This window comes from Aulonocara sp. 'chitande type north' Nkhata Bay, linkage group LG17, assembly GCF_057382095.1.
Source record: "Aulonocara sp. 'chitande type north' Nkhata Bay isolate Kocher_YH1m ecotype deep benthic linkage group LG17, A_spYH_male_GT1.1, whole genome shotgun sequence".
Classification (NCBI taxonomy): Eukaryota; Metazoa; Chordata; class Actinopteri; order Cichliformes; family Cichlidae; genus Aulonocara; species Aulonocara sp. 'chitande type north' Nkhata Bay.
In genome coordinates this window covers 10,244,782-10,260,802 of record NC_141360.1, presented here as the reverse complement: position 1 = coordinate 10,260,802, position 16,021 = coordinate 10,244,782, and the positions used below count along the sequence as shown (strand labels likewise).

At 41.0% G+C, this 16,021-nt stretch overlaps 2 protein-coding genes across 8 annotated transcripts; one reads left to right on the top strand and one right to left on the bottom strand.

The window, feature by feature from the left end:
• Positions 1-2: 2 nt before the first annotated feature.
• lamp3 (lysosome associated membrane protein 3) lies at positions 3-4,693 on the bottom strand. Its single transcript, XM_086268689.1, has 8 exons — positions 4,436-4,693; positions 4,144-4,299; positions 2,559-2,675; positions 2,056-2,135; positions 1,380-1,505; positions 1,126-1,198; positions 850-1,020; positions 3-525 (listed from the first exon to the last, which is right to left on the bottom strand). Exons 2-8 carry the CDS (start codon positions 4,229-4,231, stop codon positions 386-388), a joined length of 795 nt encoding a protein of 264 aa, XP_086124815.1. The 5' UTR covers positions 4,232-4,299; positions 4,436-4,693; the 3' UTR covers positions 3-385.
• A 3,889-nt stretch (positions 4,694-8,582) lies between these two features.
• Positions 8,583-16,018, top strand: ankmy1 (ankyrin repeat and MYND domain containing 1). Of its 7 annotated transcripts, none has more exons than XM_086269467.1 (20): positions 8,583-8,954; positions 9,096-9,242; positions 9,309-9,503; positions 9,697-9,741; positions 9,825-10,063; positions 10,142-10,358; positions 10,464-10,625; positions 10,742-10,797; positions 11,023-11,443; positions 11,549-11,727; positions 13,069-13,240; positions 13,377-13,517; positions 13,612-13,713; positions 13,846-13,953; positions 14,042-14,164; positions 14,348-14,449; positions 14,682-14,811; positions 14,954-15,020; positions 15,163-15,317; positions 15,536-16,017. In XM_086269467.1, the coding sequence occupies exons 1-20, from the start codon at positions 8,721-8,723 to the stop codon at positions 15,742-15,744; spliced, it is 3,204 nt and encodes a 1,067-aa protein (XP_086125593.1). In that variant the 5' UTR covers positions 8,583-8,720; the 3' UTR covers positions 15,745-16,017. The 7 variants fall into 7 exon arrangements, with proteins under 7 accessions (XP_086125593.1, XP_086125595.1, XP_086125592.1 ...); XM_086269469.1 differs by having other exon boundaries at positions 10,945-11,182; XM_086269466.1 differs by having other exon boundaries at positions 10,945-11,443; positions 15,229-15,317.
• The last annotated feature ends 3 nt before the right edge of the window (positions 16,019-16,021 follow it).

The window sequence follows — 16,021 nt, the reverse complement described above, 5'->3', positions numbered from 1 at the left end:
TCTCGCACCCATTTGCTTTTAATGGCATTATTTATAGCTTTCTCGTGCGATTAAAAATATTCCACTCTTAAATTATGAACAATATTTGTTTCAAACGAATATTGAACATGCAGTGAAAAAAAATATCAATTAAAATTACACAAGACATTAATGAAAGCAACAACAACAAAAAAAAAAGAAAAAAGAAAGAAAGACAACATTTAAAAAAAGTTTTATTTATTCAAATTGTAAATACCAGACAAACCGTCTTTGCTGTTAACAGAAGAATGTGACAAGCCAAATGAAGGTTTAGGAAAAGAACAAGTGAAAGAGCAAGTGTATGAACAAGCCAATAGCACCCCCCACCACCACCCCCAGTCCAGTTTCACAGTGAACTCTTCGCCATTCAAATCCGTTCGTATCCATCTCTGCGGCGATCTCTGACCACAAGGAAGCTCATCAAACTGATAAGAATGAGACACACGACGGCTGCCCCGATGATGATGGGAATGATTCTCTTGTTATAGTCAGCCCAGCACTCCACCTCTGAACCATGGAGAGAAACAGAGCAGCAATTATGTGTAGGATTTAAGTAAAATACCTTTTTTTTCCTTTTTTTTTTTAATTATTTTCAATAAGAAATTTAATGTCTAATATTAAACTTTTAACATCTAATGGGATGTCTTTACACACAGTCAGATCATAACAGAGCTCTCATTCTCAAACACGGGACCACAAAAAAGGCTGTAAACCTGAAGGGTTGTAAGATGTTGTCCAATTTGTTCATTTTTTCTGCCTCAACTCTAAAAACCTAACTTTGGGCAGGAGATATTTGGTTTCCATTCATTTGTTTCTGTGAAAGCTAGTCACCTTTTCCATACTGTCCTTGAGACAGGTTGAAGGCCTGCATCTGCACAGGAACCAGCTTGATCTTCAGCTCAGACGACATCAAAAGCAGATTCTCAGACTTGCACATGAAGCTTTGACCGTTAGCAGTTTTGAACAGCTTTTCATGGGCCAACACACCTTTGTAAGTCTTGTCTGTTGGGAAGAGGATGAAGCACAAGAGTAGTTAAATTTTCAGTTTATGCTGGGCATCTGAATCACACACCAGCTGTTTGCTGCGTCTTTTCCTTTGGCTCTTACTGGAACAGTCTTTGCAGACAGGCATGGGAGACAAATGTGCATTCATCTCGATGACGTAGAAAACAGTCTTCTCCTGGGGACAAAAACAAAAACATTTGAGCTGATTCATAAACAACAGAACATTACAGCCTCGATGTGAACGTGGATAAGGCAGACCTAAACTGAGTAAAACTGACTATGATGTGAAGAAAGGTATCCACAGCAGGCATGAGGATGACACTGAGAGTTCACCCAGCAGTGAATGAGTGTTGTACCTTTTTGAATTTGAACTGCAGGCTGGCACCATTGTCTGGCAGTGTGAGAGAGAGAAGAGCCTCTTCTTTGCCACAGTAACCACTGACCCTAACTCTGGATGGGTCCAGGTCAAAATACCAGGTTTTCTGATTTCAAAAGGAGAAAAGTAAAGGCTCAGGATCAGCATTACAAGTCACCATCTCCTCTCACTTTGTTTGATTTCTGCGTTACATTGAAGAAAAAGACAAGCAAATCTTTCCTTCTGTGCTGGGTCACATCTGGATCAGTCAGTGAAAAATAGGAGCGCCTCACAAATGACTTAGAATCAGATGATGTCTGTTAAATATTGGAGCCCAATCAATGTCGCGCCCAGTGTCTCAATTTTAATCTATATTATTATAGCATAGAAAGAAAAAAATGATTACACTGAGGTCAGGTGTAAACAACTTTCAAACCGATTGACTCCCATGTGAAACGATCCAACTGTAACTGAAAAAAAATAAATAAGCTGACGGCAGTTGGAAATTTTTGCAGTGAGAAACCAGCTTGTGACACCTCACAAAGACATGCTGATACAAACACACACTTTTTGCAAAAACTGCTGAAAAGCAACAAAATAAAATTCATACTAATACACAAAAAGAAGCATGCCATTGACCACACACACACACACACACACACACACACGCCGCTGACCTTGTTTTCAGTGACCAAGAACTCTGCTCCCATGGTAATTCTGATGCAGGGTTTCCCTCTATCTTTCTTCACATAGTTTCCTGCACCCATATATTAAAAAAAAAACAAAAAACAACAACATAGTTTTGAACTCAAGCATGCAAAATTATAATGCATGCCACTTTCAAATATTTCAGTTAGTCACCTTTAAAGCCATCACATCTGCATCCTTCTCTGAATAGTAGTCAACAAATGAACTGTAGGCCATCTGTTTTGCACACTCATGTTTCCCCAAATTCTTCACGTATGCACAGTGAACTATGAATCAATATTGCTTGCAATTCTTAGCCTTCAAAATATGAAATTAATCAGCATGACAGACGATCATTTGTGTCAGGTTTAAAGGTTATTTTATCTTCCTTACGTCCCTCTACCTCTTGTCCCATTACACCAGCATCTCTTTGTCTGCTGTAAATGAACAGGGGATTTGGACCATGCATATACATGGAATAAAACAGGTGTACCTGTTTGAGGAGTGGCCTCAGATGGCTGCAGGACCGGCCGGTAGATCTGACCCTTGGAGTGAAGCTCAGACTCCAAAGCAGGCTGGATGGAGCCATTAGTGCTCTGAAAGTGGACACCTGGTAGAAGATCACACCTGTTATTTTCATTGTCTGGTCATACCCAGTTTCTTTTTTTTTTTTTCTTATCCCTTGCATAAAGTTGTATATCATTTAGAAATGAATAAATAACCAGTGGAAGTCTTCGCAAAATACAACACAGAACCCTCTTTCAGTAAGTATTTACCTGAAAAAGGGAAAAAGAAAGAAAGAAACTGGTCAAATGCATTAAGGGGGGAGTGCAGTAGGTCCACTATCTTGAATGCCCTTCACCCATTAACTCCAGTCCAACACAGCTACTTCTTTATTAACCCAGAGAACCAGAAACGATTGAGCACTCCAGTTATTTGGAACAGTCTGAACCAGTATAGGAGCACAAGTTGGATGAGTTGGAATACTGTTAGTCATGATAATAAGTGGAGCAGTATGGCTCATTTTAAAAGCACAGCTGCAAAGTGCTTTACTGTTCGGATAAAACTTACATTAAAGAAGTCAACATACACTATACACACAAACATGCTTTCAAACATACAGTCATCCATTCATTTGTACTGTGCACATATACTTCTATAGAAAGGTGTGAACACATAATAAGGAAAAGCTAACTTGTAAAAATAAGTTTTCAGCTGCCATTTAAAACTGACTAGCCGACAATGGCTGTTCCAAAGTTTAGTAGCTACAACTGCAAAAGCGTGGCCACCCGTGTATTTAAAATAAATGATCGGAGAGGCCGACAAGGTCTGTGGCAGATGCAGGAGTGACAGATGCAGGAGCCTGTCCATGTAGGTCTTACATGGACAAAAAAACCCATCAGCTGATGGGTTTTTTTAATGTTACAGCCAGGGGAGGTTTGAAGCTCTAATTCTTGAGTCAGCAGAGCCTTTTACACACTGCATGCCTTAGCGCTCAGCAGCTCTGTGGTTTGTCACTTTACAGCCAAGTTGCTTTGGCTCCCAAACATTCTTAATATTATTATTTAGCATTTTTGCTCTTCATTAATTTCTGAAGTGTTATGCAGGTAAGTGGGGGGAAAAGGCTGTCTTAATGAGTGTGGTCAACAGTAAAAAAAATTAAAAGTCAAGTAATTTTAAATGAGTCAACAAAAACAGCATTTCAGAAGGTGCAGAATTTAATGACACAGATAATAGTGCATGCAGCATGAGAAGTACTTCTGCTCAGGTCATACCACTCTTTTTTGCTAAAACCACAGAGTGACAAGCGCGACATCTTTGGGACAGCTAAAGACCACTGTGTGGGAGAGGAAACCAGCGCAGTCTCATATATGACGTTTACCACACTACACTCTTGCAACGAAATATTACCATTTAAACAGAAGTGGAAACAGTAGTATCAAAAAGAGTGAGAGTAAAACAATTGAAAATGGAAGAACTTTGGTTTTGACATGTAAATAAAAAACAATCCTGTCAAGTGAGTTTAAGGTCACCTGTCTGTGGATGGTTGAACTCCACTTGAATGCTATTAGACTTACCTGGAATGACAGCAGCCAGGAAGAAAAGATACCATCCACCTCGGTGGCCTTTTAGCATCGCAGTTAGAAGACAAAAGAGAATAGCCATGCCACTGGATCAGAAGTGCAGCAGCTGTGCCTTGATGTCTAATTGTGAAACTGTTGAACACCTAACACCTAAATGAAGGGTGCAAAGGAAGTGATGTGACAAAGGGGGTGGGGCAGAGACCGCTGCCTCACTCAGCATTGACACATCTGAAACTTGTTTTAAAAAGACAAGTTTTAAAGCCTTCCAGCTGTTAAATGCAAGTACCTTTGTATTTAGTGTTCAGAGAAATCAGGTTTTAAATTCTATGAAAGTGTTCTGTTCAATGAATTCCTAGTTTTTAGGGAAAATATTACTGGTCTAGTGAAAAAGAAAAAGATTACAATTCCCAGTCACATATTAAAGGGAAAAAATGAACCAGCAGAGCAGAAACTCTTTTAAATGTCATAATCATTCTGTTTCCCGCTATTAATTTACATGGCACAGGCTGGCACTAAAGTGTCAGTTACAGGAAAAGGGTCAGGCAACACATGAGCATGCTCAGAGATTCAGCTGTAGGTGATTGGGGTTGAAAGACTATTTAAACAAGAACACAGAACGACAAAAAAAAAATTCATCAGACATTAGTTATGTAACCAGGTTTTTGCATATATTTTGTCTTGGAGCATTATCCAGCATGTCTATGTACATGGCATCACAAAGATGCAATAGGATCTGGATATACTGGGTCCTAGTTCAAGCCAATTCAATAAGTCGAGACAAATTCTTAAAGAGTTGGGAGTCGATCAAATAAATAAATCATCTTGATGTCTCTGGTAAAGCAGGAAAAATAAATGTCCTGTGGAATATTCCGAAGTTTAGCCTGGGAGTCAGATGATGTTTCACTTCTCATCCAGAAAGTTTCTTCAGTTCTAAAACTAAAAAGTGAAGAGCCCCAGGTATTTAATCCCTAGTGGGGATTGTCCCTTAAAAGGGCTGTTAACCCATTATTAATCATGTGCCTCATTACATGAGCCAAGGTGTGAAAAAAGGTCGTTACCACTAGAGGTTTCAGGTGAAAACACTATGAGACCTTGTTGCGCCCTATCATGTGACCTACTCACCGGATAAACAATGTCACTTGGGGTTTTGGGGCCTGGCAAGGGACTGCATTGTAGATGGCTGACAGTTGGTATTGTATGCCACTCTCTCTGTTCAGTGATGGCTTCTTTTACTTCTCTATCAATCCATCTGCCTTCTTGTTCCAAAATCGGAACCGTGGCATCTTTGAAAGAGTGACCTTTATCCTTTAGATGCAGATGTAAACAGAGTCTTGTCCTGTCGAGGTCTTTCTCCAATGTAGAGGTCTGAGCACGCCTCACTGTACTGCACAGTGGTTGGCTGAAATTGTTTTTAACATGAAAACAGAACAACACTGCCCACAAGCAGCAAGACTGGTGACTGCATTAAAATACGAAATAGGCACTAGACTTTTGAAAATGTCAAAGCACAGCTCACATAATACCTCTTATCAATCATAAACTTAATATGTTGTCATTTTGCGCCAGCTCAGGTTTCTCAAAACCTGAGATGTCCTTCTCTGAGCTTTCACCTTCCTTTTTAATCAAAAAGCTCAACTGTGGGAAGTTAATTTTTAAAATGATGTTCAGAAAATAGAAATTTTACAAGAAATCCACAATAAAATAAAGAATATCATTGCATTACATCACTTTCTGTTATTTAGCAAGATCTGATGTCCAGAAGCAACAAAGGATAAAAGGAGGAAAAAATGTATGTAGCATGTTTCTTTCATCCATAGCACTTAAATAACCTAAGGTTATTATTAAAGGAACCATTTTTGAGCAATTTATTACTTAAAACATCTCTAGAGCAGCAAAGTGATTAAACCAGAGCCGGAAGCACAAACTAGGAGATAATCAGGAATTAAACAATGGTGCTTAAGCAGGCAGAGTACACATATTGCACCACAAAGGCAAAAAAATGAAAGAGATACAGACCACTAACTACGGGAGTGGAAACAGAAGGGTAACAAGAAGCAGGTGTTGATAGTCAAGACAATGAATTAGGGGAGGGAGTGAAAATTAAACACAACGCACAAGTTACAAATAAGTATCAAAATAAAAGAGGAAATGAACAACATCATGGCTGAAACAGAAATGCAGGAACACGAATAAAGTCAACATGGAGGAATACAGAGGATTAAAAGATGAGGATTAAAACACAATGATATCTACAAACCAAAACACAGTAGTCAAGTAAACAACTAAAACATGAAAACAAGTAAAACTTAAATCAACATGAAAAAAATAATCTGGGAAAACACAGAGAACCAAATAAGACCAGAAAACGCACTGATAATAAGGAACAATAATAAACACCTTTCTTTTGTTTTCTGTATACTCCTGTTTGTCTATAATCCCCCTTGAATGAATACTGTTTTTATTTATTCCTGCTGTCTTACTCTTTATATATTGTAAAGGAGTAAAATACTCCTGCACCACATGTATAATGAAAGGAAAGCAAATCACAATGCGCAGTAGCGGTTTTAGATATGGGCGACATGGGCGGTTGCCCGGGGCACAACGCACAAAAAAAAAATGCTCATACTCATGCTGACCCGATGTCATGCCAGCGCATATTGGGAATGGCATAGGCACCGATCGGTTTTCTGTCGCCCATTTGCTGGGAGTAATGGCGCCCTCCGTTAGCGATGTGCGCCTGCTGCTTGCGGCACAGGGAGGAGAGGGCAGGAAGGCGGGGGATTCACTGGCTGGCTGGAGCTGCATCTAATAACCAACAATAATATGATACAGACTTATAATTTGCACCGATGTTTTTTCGAAATTCTATATGCGAAAAGTGAGCGCGAAAGCCCTCGGTGCGCCTGCTCGCTGCTGAAGTCAAAGTAAAACTTTATTGTCATCTCTGTTACATACAGTGCAGTATATAGAGAGATGAGAGGATGAGGCTCCAGTTATAGCAGTGCAAGTAAACAAACAAGAGTAAGAAAATAAATATACACTTTAGGACTCGGGGTAAAGGGATCAATAACAATTTGAAATTTATAATTTACAGTTTGATGATTTAAAGTCTCACACACAACCTGTCGAAAGGGGAGGGGGCCGGCTGCTTCCAAATAGAGCACATTTCATTCATAATGATGTAAATCCAAGCCCATCATATTCATGATTTGAATCCTGGGTTGTGCGAAATCCTAGAAATACACCTTAGACAAAGTGAATCTGTGAACTAAGGTGTAGGTCTATTAGATTATGTTGTGGTGATCCTCGGGTTGGGGGATTTGTGTTCATACTGGAGTGCAAAATTAAAAGCAATGGAAGATGGACAAGAAAAGTTCAAAGCCATCAGGTGCTCATTTTAGAAAAAGGAGAAAAGAAGAGGAGGAGAAACGAGCAAAAGATGCAGGTAAGCAGATGTGTCATTGGATAATGGCACGTCATCCTGAAACAATCAGAATCAGAATACTTTATTAATTCCTAAGGAAATAATGTGGGTTACAGTTGCTCCAAAAAAGAAATTGTAAAAATAGTAACAGTAACAGACTAAACTCCAAACAATGCATTATGTTACAGATTTTAGTCAGTGTCAATTGTTGATTTGTCCTGTTCTCATTGTATGACGAATTATGGTGAAATTCAGTATGGTTTCAACAACAGCTCTATGTTAATGTACAATCCTTAATATGTTTTGTGTGTGTGTGTGTGTGTGTGGGGGGGGGGGGGGGGGGGGGGGGGTATTTTCAACTTTTTGCCTCGGAGAGCCTCGGCCGCGGGCTTGGACCTCAGAGGGTTAACCCAACAAATCATGAAAAATTAAGTTGTACATTTTCCTTCATGACAGTGCAGATTTCTGGCATTTTGTGTAAATTCAAGCATGTAACAATTTGATTTTTTTTTCTACCAAAAAAGTGTGAAACACAAGTTAGACTTGAGTTTGTAAATGACCCGTTCCATGTTGTTTACCTTTCTGGATTTTTTGGTCTACATATTTATTTATTATACAAGCTGTACAGTACATAAAATCAAAATTCACATGTTTTCTGTAACCAAAATGTTAATTAGGTGGGCTACGGAAAATAATTAAGTTTTAGACTATACTTAAATGAAACATGTATACTTACTGCACTTGAACCCTTTTAACCATATGTAACACCTGCATATGTGGGTTTACCGCCCCTGGTAAACAAAGATAATAATACTGTCCACATTGTAACCAAAAATTAAAAGTGTATTGATTCATAGGAATAAATGTATTTATTTACGTATTTATTTGCTTTATTTTTACATAAGTACAACCAAGCAGAGCAAATGTTTTTGTTTTCCTTCTTTCTTGCGCATGCGTGAGATTGAGAAACCCACTTCTCCACCTGCGCGAGCTCTGCTGTTGTCATGACAACCAGTTGCTTACTGCAAAGTTAAAACACAAATCTGACTTGTGAGACCTGAAGTTGTCGCTTCCAAACAAACACTGTAGTTAGTCGCTAAAGTGAGTTGTCGCTGCCCTCAACCGGACTCGGGAGAACGCGGGTAAAATGCTGTCGACGACCTTCACAGGTGTGGCACCGGCTGCGGGACGAGGAGGTGCGGAGCCGGTTACGACACCGGGGTCAGTTAGACAAAGCAACGACTGCGGAGGTGCTCGGGTCGGGAGGGAGATATCAGAAGGAATCGGTGTGCAGGAGTGGCCCGACGGCTCCAAATATGAGGGAGAGTCTATAAATGGCCTCAAACACGGCAAAGGAAGGTACAGCTGGACAAATGGAGAGGTAGTGTGTGACATATTAAAGAATTAAACAGTTTCACTAGAGCATTTACTACCCCTTAGCTTTTAGGGTGTGAACACCTTAAAGCCAAGCTAAATGTAATTTAGATACAAATACACGCGTGGGTTGTTTTCTTTGGTGTAGTACTATGAGGGCTCTTTCTACAAAGACTACAAGCATGGAGATGGACTGTATTGCTGGCCCACGGGCCAAAAGTTCATTGGCAAGTTCTACCTCAACAGAAGGGAGGGATATGGTCAGCAAGTGTTCTCCGATGGAGCTGTCTTTCAGGTAAGCTGAACCGTTATTTAGATTATAGATACATCATAAAACAACGCACCTCTCCCCTCCTCTCAGGGCTTGTACCACATGGATCAGAGGTTTGGTCCAGGTGTGCTCAAATATCCAGATGGGCGAGAGGATGTGGGTCTGTGGCTCAAGGACCAACTGCTAAGGCTGTGTACCCCTTTGGAAGAGAGATTTAGCCTGAAGAATTTTCCTGAATATTCTGCCTACATGGATCCATCAGTCACTGCAAAATCCCCGACTCAGGTACATGCTGTGTCACCTAATAGTAATAATAATGAATAAGAAATAAGAGGCTAGAAATAAGAGCAGTCCTTAATGCTGTGTCATGCCCTTTCACAGCTGTAACACAGATAGTGTTTACATCAGAAAATCTGATGATTAATATTTTACTGCGTACATCTAAACTTACCATAAATGTACCCTTCTCACACCTCAGTCTATCTCTGGTAGTCTACAGCAACAAAAAAGGACACACTCTGAGGTAAGTCACAGCTTTTAATGAATAATTGGATGAGCTCTCTGAGTTAATATGACGCAGATCAGTTAACACCTCATCACCTTCAGGAGGATGAAGACAGAGATGTGCTGTTAGATGAGATTTTCATCTATCCACCTGGCATGGAGAGTTACTCAACAGATGGGGACCACTTGCCACTCCCCCCTGGTCGAAGGACAGAGCTGGATCGACATTTTTATGGCGAGCTGTGGGAGCCGGACGCTCATCCTTACCAAGGCTATGCAAGAGACCCACTGTCCACAATGCCATTACAGACCCGCCTTCAAGCTCACATACACAACCACAGGTCAGACTGGGTCCAAACACTGACAATTAGATCTGTGAGTCTGCAACATTCGTGGAACTTCATGTGTTTGTCTCTCAGGCTGCAGGCTGAAAATGTGGGCTGGGACACGGCAGCCGTTCTCTCTATGAACAGGGACAGTTTTGGTCCTAAAGGGCCTTTGGAAGTCCGTTCAGAATTGCTTATCCAGCACTCCTCCAAAGGAGACCTGCACGCTGTATCACAGATCCTCAGGACTGGTTTAGTCTACCCTGATGTAGCAGATTCGCACGGACACACAGCTCTGATCGCTGCCACCGTAACACATTACTAATTTTTGAACACAGCAAAATAAAAGGTTTTAACATTTTGCCCGCGGTTAAAATCTGAAGTAGTCTCATGTCTCATATTCTGTTTCTGTCAGGTAAACTGCCACAATGATGTGATCCACCTGTTGTTGGACATGGGTGTTGATATTGACAAGATGAACTGTGAAGGCATGTCTGCCCTCGCTGTGTGTCATGTCCTCTACTATCCTTTTCAATCTCTGCAAATCACTGGAGCTGAACCACCTGCTAGAAACCAAGTAAGATCCAGCACGAGGCACCGTGACTTTGGGTTTTACCAAAAGTTCAACTCGTCTCAGATACCTATGGTTTTCTCACAGATAATTTCCCTTTTTCTTGACATTTATTTTCCCAGATCAGCCAAGTCGACCTCAATATGGACACATCGTTAATTAACAACCTCTCTGACCAGTAGGATTGTAGCTAATGTCCCTTCACACACACATTGTTCACTATTAACGATTTATATTCACACACATTGCTAAATGAAGCCAAACAACAAAACTGATTATGAATTTTTGGATAAAATACTGCTGTATTTATTTCTTGTGTTTTCAGATCAATAGAACCAACTGAACACATTTCACTTCTCAACCGTAAAGCATCCAGTGACAGTGAACTCCTCTCTGAGCGCAGGGTCGGACTGAATGATTGTGTCGCACAAGCTGAACACACACAGGGGGAGCCAAGGACAGAGGAAAGAGAGGACAGACACTGTGAGGAGACAGAAAGCATGAGGAGCAAAGGGAAGCAAAGAAAGACAGAGAGCAGATATGATCAGAGAAGGGAACGAGGAGTAAGTGAGGTTGAAGATACAGAAAGAGAATTTAAAAGGGGGGATAAGAAAGACAAACAGGGTGAGTCTGCTGAGACCAACGAGTTAAGCACAGATCACCTGGAAGAGGAGAGTTGCGAGGAGGATGAGAAAGATGTGGAGGATATAGAGGGTAGCGATGAGAGTGGAAAAGAGGACGTGTCTTTTGTAGAACGCTCCATTCAAGTGCTGGATGGTCACATTAAACTGGGCACCGTGCAGTGGAAGGGAGCTCAAGCTAAGGTAGCAAGCAAGGGTTCATGAGTAATGCGGAGTGATGCTTCTCTGTGATTGGTTTGATGAGTTGGTTTAGTTCACTCACAACTGTTAATGTGTTTGTCTTTGCAGCACGGCAAAAATCTGACCTCAAAACAGAGCTTTGACTCCACCTGTTGTCTCAGAAGCTACGAGATTCAAGTCACAGACAAAATGATCCAGCTCGCTGCTGAAGCTCTGAGTCGCACAGGGGTTTCCATGCTCTGCAGCACGCAGGAGACAGTACGCAAAATGGCTGCTATGAAAATAGAGTCAGTCCTTTTTCTTTCTGCCTCAATTTACTTTTTATTTTGTATTTAATTTGCTGCTGGCTCTAGTGATCACTCTGATGTTCTGTTTCACCATGCATATACATCCATCAGGCATAACATTATGATTACTGAAAGGCGCACTGAATAACACTGATTATCTTTTAATTATACCTGTTAGTTGGTGGGATATTTTAGGAAGAAAGAGAGCATTTTGTCCTCAAAGTTAATCTGTTAGCAGCAGAAAAATGGACAAGCGTAAGGAGAAGTGAGCCAATTTGACAAACGTTTATTGGCTAGAGGATGGGGTCAGATGTGGCTCTTGTGGGGTGTTCCCAGTCTGCAGTGGTCAGTATGTACCAAAAGTGGGCTAAGGAAGGAACCATGGTGAACCAGCATCAGGATCATGGGTCGCCAAAGTTCAGTGATGCATGTGGGGAGCAAATGCTGATCCAACAGACCAGGTACTCAAAAAAGTTATTGCTAGTAAGTTGCAAATAAGTCAGAGTGCTCATGCTCACCCTTGGTGAAAATACCAACAATGGACACGTGAGCATGAGAAGAACATTTATTCTGTGTGTGTGTCGCTTACCTGGAAAACTCCTGGCTGCACTATGTGAAGAAGGCAAGCTGGCATAGACAGTATGATGCTTTGAGTAGTGTTCTGCTGGGAAGTCTTGGGTTCTGCCATTTATGTGGATGTTACTTTGACATGTACCACCTACCTAAACACTGTTGCAGATCATTTACACCCTTTCATGGAAACGGTACGCCCTGATGGCTACACCCTGCCACAAAGCAAAAATGGTCCAGGAAAGGTTTAAGGAGCACAACAAGTTGGAGGTCAGATCTCAATTCAGTCGAGCATCTTTGGGGTGTGCTATACAAACAAGTCAGATCTATAGGAACCTCACCTAGCAACACAGAGGAGGTAAAGGATCTGTTGCTAACATCTTGGTACAGATCGCACACCTTAAGGGGTCTAGTGGAGTCCATGCCTCGATGTGTCAGAGCTGTTTTGCCTGTAAAAGGGGGACCGGGACAGTATTACCCATATGGAAAAGATATATATAAATCTTATAAAGTTTTTATCTGTCTTGTATGAAACTTGTATGAAAAGCATACAAGAGTGAAAACACATATAAGATCCCTTGAAAAATTATATAATGAAACTTGTATGTTTTGTATACTTACTAAAAAAATATATGAAAGTAATGAGAAAGTGGCCACTTTCATGAGTAAATCATATATGTTTTTACTATTTCTTTTCCATATGGGTAGGCAGGTGGCCATAATGTTATGTTTGATCAGTGTAAGTAACCTGTGTGTGTTCTGTCTGAGCAGGCACCGCATTCATTTGGGCACCATGAAACTGTTGTTGGACCGTGGAGCTGATCCCAACGCAGCCAGGATCCCCATGCCCGTGCTCTTTTTAGCCATTATGGCAGCTGACACCGAGAATGTGAGGAAACTGCTGCTGTGCGGAGCTCGCACTGACATCCCTCTTCCACCAGAGGCAGGAGCTCAACTTTTAAACAAATTTAAATAATATTTTGTACAGGCACAAAAGAAAAAAAAAAAATCCACAAACACAGAAAGAAAAAAAAAAGCACCTACATTAAACTCACCTGAAAATCTGCTTGTTTGTATAGAGGAAAGGCTTGTATCCCCTGCATGTAGCTGCAGCACTGCCAGGTCCAGCAGGTCCCAGAATCACACAGCTGCTGCTGCACGCCATCACCGACCCAGACGTACGGGCGTGCGACCAGGACGAGATCTACGAACCAGACAAGGTGTGTAGGTTTTAGAGTCCTGGGTTTTAGAGGTAAATGTGTTTGTGTTAGTTAACCTTTTTTTTTCTTTTTTATGTACTTATATATGTTATAGATTTCCACAAAGGCCACAGAAACACTAACTACCAGCCCACATCTCAAAGAAGGAGGCCGCACCGCTCTACATTTTGCCTGCCAGAGAGAAAGTGACTACAGGGTCGGAATGCATACAGTCACAGCTAAACACAGCACCACTATTTAATGATTACGTTACTGCTGCATCAAAGCAAAGTGCGGAGAACTGATGAATATTTAAGGTAAAAAAAAACACCTTTATTTTCCTTCCCAGAATGCCAGTGAAGTGGTTGCCATCTTGCTCTCCCACAGAGCCAGTACAGACCTTCTCTGGAGCGGCCACTCACCTCTCTCCTTGGCTATAGCAAGTGGCAATGAAATGGTACGACCTCGTTGTGCATGCACACTCACACATGCACGTGAGAGCCAAACCTCTCTTTGTCCCACACTATTTGTTGTTCCTCGTTTAGGCGGTAGACGAGCTGTTGAATGGAGGTGCAGATCTCAACTTACCCCTGGGCTGGAGGGTGGGCAGCGCGCTTTGTGCCCTCACCAACATCAACTACCACTTAGTTGGGCACAGAATTAAGCTGGTACCCACACAAACACATAATGACGACGAAACGTTTTTAAAAATTAATTTATTAACATTTGTACTTTTTTTGTGCAGCGATCAATGATAAATGTGTTCTTAATGACTTCAAATGAGTCACTTTTGTTCAGCTTTCAGAGAAAATAAGTTTTCCTAACATCAGTACGGCTTTTGTTTGGTTTAGTTGGACACGTTAACTAAGGCTGGAGCTGATATCTTGATGCCAGTTACAGTGTGTGGCATTGTTGGAACTGCAGTCGATTATGCACGCTACTCCTTCAAACAGGTAACACTCCAGCCATACTACATTGAATGAATCTAATGTGAATTGCTGAAGAATGTCCAGTGACTATCAGCTGTAGGTACTGGCAGTGCTGCACCTTACTGGTTCATCCAGTATTTTATGTTAATCATGGAGGGCCATGCTGGTATACACGGGGGCTGAGTGAGAAGGCTTTTTAGAGTTTTATTTTTATATATATATTTATACTCCTGTCTGCCTTTATGCTCCTATTTAGGACTCACATATTGCTTATACTCCTTTCCACGCTTTGAGCATTCGGGAGAGAAAAATATTCGAAGCACGGCAAAAGCTACTGAGCAAGATGGAAGACTTGATGAGGCAGGTTGCTGCTGAGAGGGAAACTGGTAATATAGAGAGAATAGCTTCCACTGGATACTTGGTGTAATGCACTTGTCCTTTTATTATTGAATATGCCTCTAAATCATAGAGTGTGTGTCCGTGCATGTGCGTGTGTGCGTGCGTGCATTTGTACTGCATGATTGGCAGGAGACCTTTCCTCCAACAAGGCTCTTGCCAGAAATAAAAGCCTACCAGAGGAAACACAAGAGCACAGGTATACATACACTCACATTCATCTACAGTAAGGTGCTGCTCTAGTTCCTTTTTCCTGTTGTCTGTCATTTAAACTTTTACTTCAACTAATGTCAGTTTCTAGTAACTTATTTGTGACTCTTTTCGTGTAAACCTGTTCTCAGGAAACCAGTGTTAAAGTTCTGCTTTCACTGCGGTCGCTCAGTGTCTGTGAATCTGACCCCGGGCAGGCGCTGCAACAAGGTCTCCTACTGCTCCAGGGCCTGCAAGCTCAACTCCTGGGAAGAAAGACACAAGAAAGAGAGCGTCCAGGTATCAGGTGGGAGTCAGAGACCCTCCTTCCAACAGTTAGAGCCAAACTTCAGCAGCCTTAAAATATTTGATGACATTTTTTCACAAGTGCTTTGAATATATGAATCACTTATCTGAATAATAAAATGATGTTTAGAGAACAATTAATGATACAGAGAATTTGTGAAATGCTGATTCAGTTTTGGAAGAATAGAGCATGTAAATACTGTATTTCTTTCTTTCCAGCATCTGTTGACAGTGCCCAGAAAAGTGCTGTGTCAAAAACCCAACGAAGTCCCAGGGCTTTGTCTGCCATCTTGAAATCCAAAACAGCCCCCAAGCCACTGAGTGTCCAGTTCAAATCCCAGAGAGAACTAAAGCTGTTGAGCAAGGCAGAGAAAAAGTTGGAGAGCCAAAATCCACTCAATCTGAGGGAAAACTACAGCCACAACTGATGGATATTAACATTTCTGTTTCATTATGTCTAATATTGACTACCTAATTTAACAAAGCACTCAGATCACATCACTGTATGTGGTTGAATGGTGGTGGCAGCATTTGTGCCATAATATTTCTCATATTTGTAGCTGTCAGATTACAATATAAAATAGCATTAACTGTAAATTGTGTTATTATTAACTTGTGCTGTTGAATCAGATTACCTTTGTCATTGTCAAGTGCAGTCCCTGCGGCTCAAGAGAAAAAGTTTAAATAAAATTTAAAAAAATATAT

Coding starts and splice junctions, on each gene's coding strand:
- lamp3 (XM_086268689.1), bottom strand. CDS start 4,231: ATGGCTATTCTCTTTTGTCTTCTAACTGCGATGCTAAAAGGCCACCGA. Junction 2,676..4,143: donor CCTGGCTGCTGTCATTCCAG/GTAAGTCTAATA, acceptor ATCTTCTACCAG/GTGTCCACTTTCAGAGCACT. Junction 1,021..1,125: donor TGTCTGCAAAGACTGTTCCA/GTAAGAGCCAAA, acceptor TCTTCCCAACAG/ACAAGACTTACAAAGGTGTG.
- ankmy1 (XM_086269471.1), top strand. CDS start 8,721: ATGCTGTCGACGACCTTCACAGGTGTGGCACCGGCTGCGGGACGAGGA. Junction 9,742..9,824: donor AAAAAAGGACACACTCTGAG/GTAAGTCACAGC, acceptor CATCACCTTCAG/GAGGATGAAGACAGAGATGT. Junction 13,954..14,041: donor TAGCAAGTGGCAATGAAATG/GTACGACCTCGT, acceptor TTCCTCGTTTAG/GCGGTAGACGAGCTGTTGAA.